The 3,288-nt window shown below is 48.2% G+C and overlaps 1 protein-coding gene across 1 annotated transcript in view; it reads right to left on the bottom strand.

Annotated features, from left to right (window-relative positions):
- The window catches only part of LOC135533090 (replication factor C subunit 1-like), a gene marked incomplete at its 5' end in the record, with an annotated part of 33,855 nt that extends 31,436 nt beyond the window's left edge, over positions 1-2,419 (bottom strand). The window contains 3 exons of the mRNA XM_064960484.1: positions 1,348-1,455; positions 1,661-2,050; positions 2,276-2,419. Of these exons, the coding sequence (XP_064816556.1) occupies positions 1,348-1,455; positions 1,661-2,050; positions 2,276-2,419 (642 nt within the window). The remainder of the gene's footprint in view (positions 1-1,347; positions 1,456-1,660; positions 2,051-2,275) is intronic.
- Positions 2,420-3,288: the final 869 nt, after the last annotated feature.

Below are 3,288 nucleotides of genomic sequence, written 5' to 3'. Positions count from 1 at the left end.
TGTTTGTCTTACAGTGGGTATGGGTTTAGATCCCAGGGCTGTGTGTTTGTCTTACAGTGGGTATGGGTTTAGATCCCAGGGCTGTGTGTTTGTCTTACAGTGGGTATGGGTTTAGATCCCAGGGCTGTGTGTTTGTCTTACAGTGGGTATGGGTTTAGATCCCAGGGCTGTGTGTTTGTCTTACAGTGGGTGTGTGTTTAGATCCCAGTGGCTGTGTGTTTGTCTTACAGTGGATATGGGTTTAGATCCCAGGGCTGTGTGTTTGTCTTACAGTGGGTATGGGTTTAGATCCCAGGGCTGTGTGTTTGTCTTACAGTGGGTATGGGTTTAGATCCCAGGGCTGTGTGTTTGTCTTACAGTGGGTATGGGTTTAGATCCCAGGGCTGTGTGTTTGTCTTACAGTGGGTATGGGTTTAGATCCCAGGGCTGTGTGTTTGTCTTACAGTGGGTATGGGTTTAGATCCCAGGGCTGTGTGTTTGTCTTACAGTGGGTATGGGTTTAGATCCCAGGGCTGTGTGTTTGTCTTACAGTGGGTATGGGTTTAGATCCCAGGGCTGTGTGTTTGTCTTACAGTGGGTATGGGTTTAGATCCCAGGGCTGTGTGTTTGTCTTACAGTGGGTATGGGTTTAGATCCCAGGGCTGTGTGTTTGTCTTACAGTGGGTATGGGTTTAGATCCCAGGGCTGTGTGTTTGTCTTACAGTGGGTATGGGTTTAGATCCCAGGGCTGTGTGTTTGTCTTACAGTGGGTATGGGTTTAGATCCCAGGGCTGTGTGTTTGTCTTACAGTGGGTATGGGTTTAGATCCCAGGGCTGTGTGTTTGTCTTACAGTGGGTATGGGTTTAGATCCCAGGGCTGTGTGTTTGTCTTACAGTGGGTATGGGTTTAGATCCCAGGGCTGTGTGTTTGTCTTACAGTGGGTATGGGTTTAGATCCCAGGGCTGTGTGTTTGTCTTACAGTGGGTATGGGTTTAGACCCCAGTAGGTATGTGTTTGTCTTACAGTGGGTATGGGTTTAGATCCCAGGGCTGTGTGTTTGTCTTACAGTGGGTATGGGTTTAGATCCCAGGGCTGTGTGTTTGTCTTACAGTGGGTATGGGTTTAGATCCCAGGGCTGTGTGTTTGTCTTACAGTGGGTATGGGTTTAGATCCCAGGGCTGTGTGTTTGTCTTACAGTGGGTATGGGTTTAGATCCCAGGGCTGTGTGTTTGTCTTACAGTGGGTATGGGTTTAGATCCCAGGGCTGTGTGTTTGTCTTACAGTGGGTATGGGTTTAGATCCCAGGGCTGTGTGTTTGTCTTACAGTGGGTATGGGTTTAGACCCCAGGGCTGTGTGTTTGTCTTACAGTGGGTATGGGTTTAGATCCCAGGGCTCTGGGTCCGTCTCGGTTCAGGAAACTACGGAATGCTGAGGAGTTCCCTCGCTTCTTCTCTGATTCCTCTGGACTGGTGCTCTGGACACACACACACACACACACACGGTTACACACACACACGGTTACACACACACACGGTTACACACACACACAGTTACACAGAGTCACAGAGTCAGTCACACACAGTCATTGCCACTCACAGTCACACACAGTCCCAGAGTCACAGTCACAGAGCTTTGGGTTATTTTCTTTGAACTATAACTGTTGATTTAAAAAGTTTCACCTCTTTCTTGGGGGAGGTTTTAAGAGTCGTGGGTGTGGTCACCATGGTTACACTTCCTGTTTTGAGCTTGGACTTCCTGTCTGTGCTTGAAGGGGTTAGGGACTCCTTTTTGGGAGAGATGCGCTCCTTTTTGGGAGAGACGGACACATTGATACTCAGATTTGTCTTGCCGCCTCCTTCCTCTTCTTCCTCCCTTTTCTTCATCATGGACAGTTTGGAACTGGCCTTAACAAGAGGGGGGACCTTTTTAGGGGACGGACCGATCACGTCCTGGTTGAGATCCCGCCCATTGGACTGTGATTGGCTGGTAGCGCTGCTGTGGGAGGAGTTAAGGCTGCTTTTGTTGGCTGACGTGGCAGACCCCAGATCCTCACCAGAGTATTTACGAGCCTGGACACACACACACACAGATGGAACCAAACACATACACACACACACACAACCACAGAGATGGAACCACACAACCACACACAGCCATACAACCACACACAGCCATACAACCACACACACACACACACATATATAAATATATATAGAGACATGTTGAATCTTTCAGATAGATAGAGAGGGTTTGTAGTGTGTGTGTGTGTGTGTGTGTGTGTGTGTACTCTTCACCTTTTTGGCGTGTGGTTGTTGGTCCAACATGGCCAGCGTCTTGGCAAACTCCTCGTCCTCGTGGACCAGCCTCTCCAACTCCATGTCCTCGTCCATCTGCAGCTGCTGGGCGATGACCTCATCAGTCAGCGACTCATCAGGGTCCTGAGAGAGGAACAGCACACAGCAGTCAACAACAACAACAACAACAACTAGTCAGACTACACACTAGACCTGGGTCTCATCAACAACAACTAGTCAGACTAGACACTAGACCTGGGTCTCATCAACAACAACTAGTCAGACTACACACTAGACCTGGGTCTCATCAACAACTACTAGTCAGACTAGACACTAGACCTGGGTCTCTTCAACAACCAGTCAGACTACACACTAGACCTGGGTCTCATCAACACAACTAGTCAGACTACACACTAGACCTGGGTCTCATCAACAACTAGTCAACTAGTCAGACTACACACTAGACCTGGGTCTCATCAACAACTAGTCAGACTAGACACTAGCCCTGGGTCTCATCAACAACTAGTCAGACTACACACTAGACCTGGGTCTCATCAACAACAACTAGTCAGACTACACACTAGACCTGGGTCTCATCAACAACTACTAGTCAGACTACACACTAGACCTGGGTCTCATCAACAACTAGTCAGACTACACACTAGACCTGGGTCTCATCAACAACTAGTCAGACTACACACTAGACCTGGGTCTCATCAACAACAACTAGTCAGACTACACACTAGACCTGGGTCTCATCAACAACTACTAGTCAGACTACACACTAGACCTGGGTCTCATCAACAACTAGTCAGACTACACACTAGTCCTGGGTCTAATCATCAACAACTAGTCAGACTACACACTAGACCTGGGTCTCATCAACAACTAGTCAGACTACACACTAGACCTGGGTCTCATCAACAACTAGTCAGACTAGACACTAGACCTGGGTCTCATCAACAACTAGTCAACTAGTCAGACTACACACTAGACCTGGGTCTCATCAACAA

This window comes from Oncorhynchus masou, unplaced genomic scaffold (genome assembly GCF_036934945.1).
Source record: "Oncorhynchus masou masou isolate Uvic2021 unplaced genomic scaffold, UVic_Omas_1.1 unplaced_scaffold_2209, whole genome shotgun sequence".
NCBI classification, from domain to species: domain Eukaryota; kingdom Metazoa; phylum Chordata; class Actinopteri; order Salmoniformes; family Salmonidae; genus Oncorhynchus; species Oncorhynchus masou.
The sequence above is the reverse complement of the archived record's forward strand: the minus strand, read 5'-3'. Positions and strand labels throughout refer to the sequence as shown.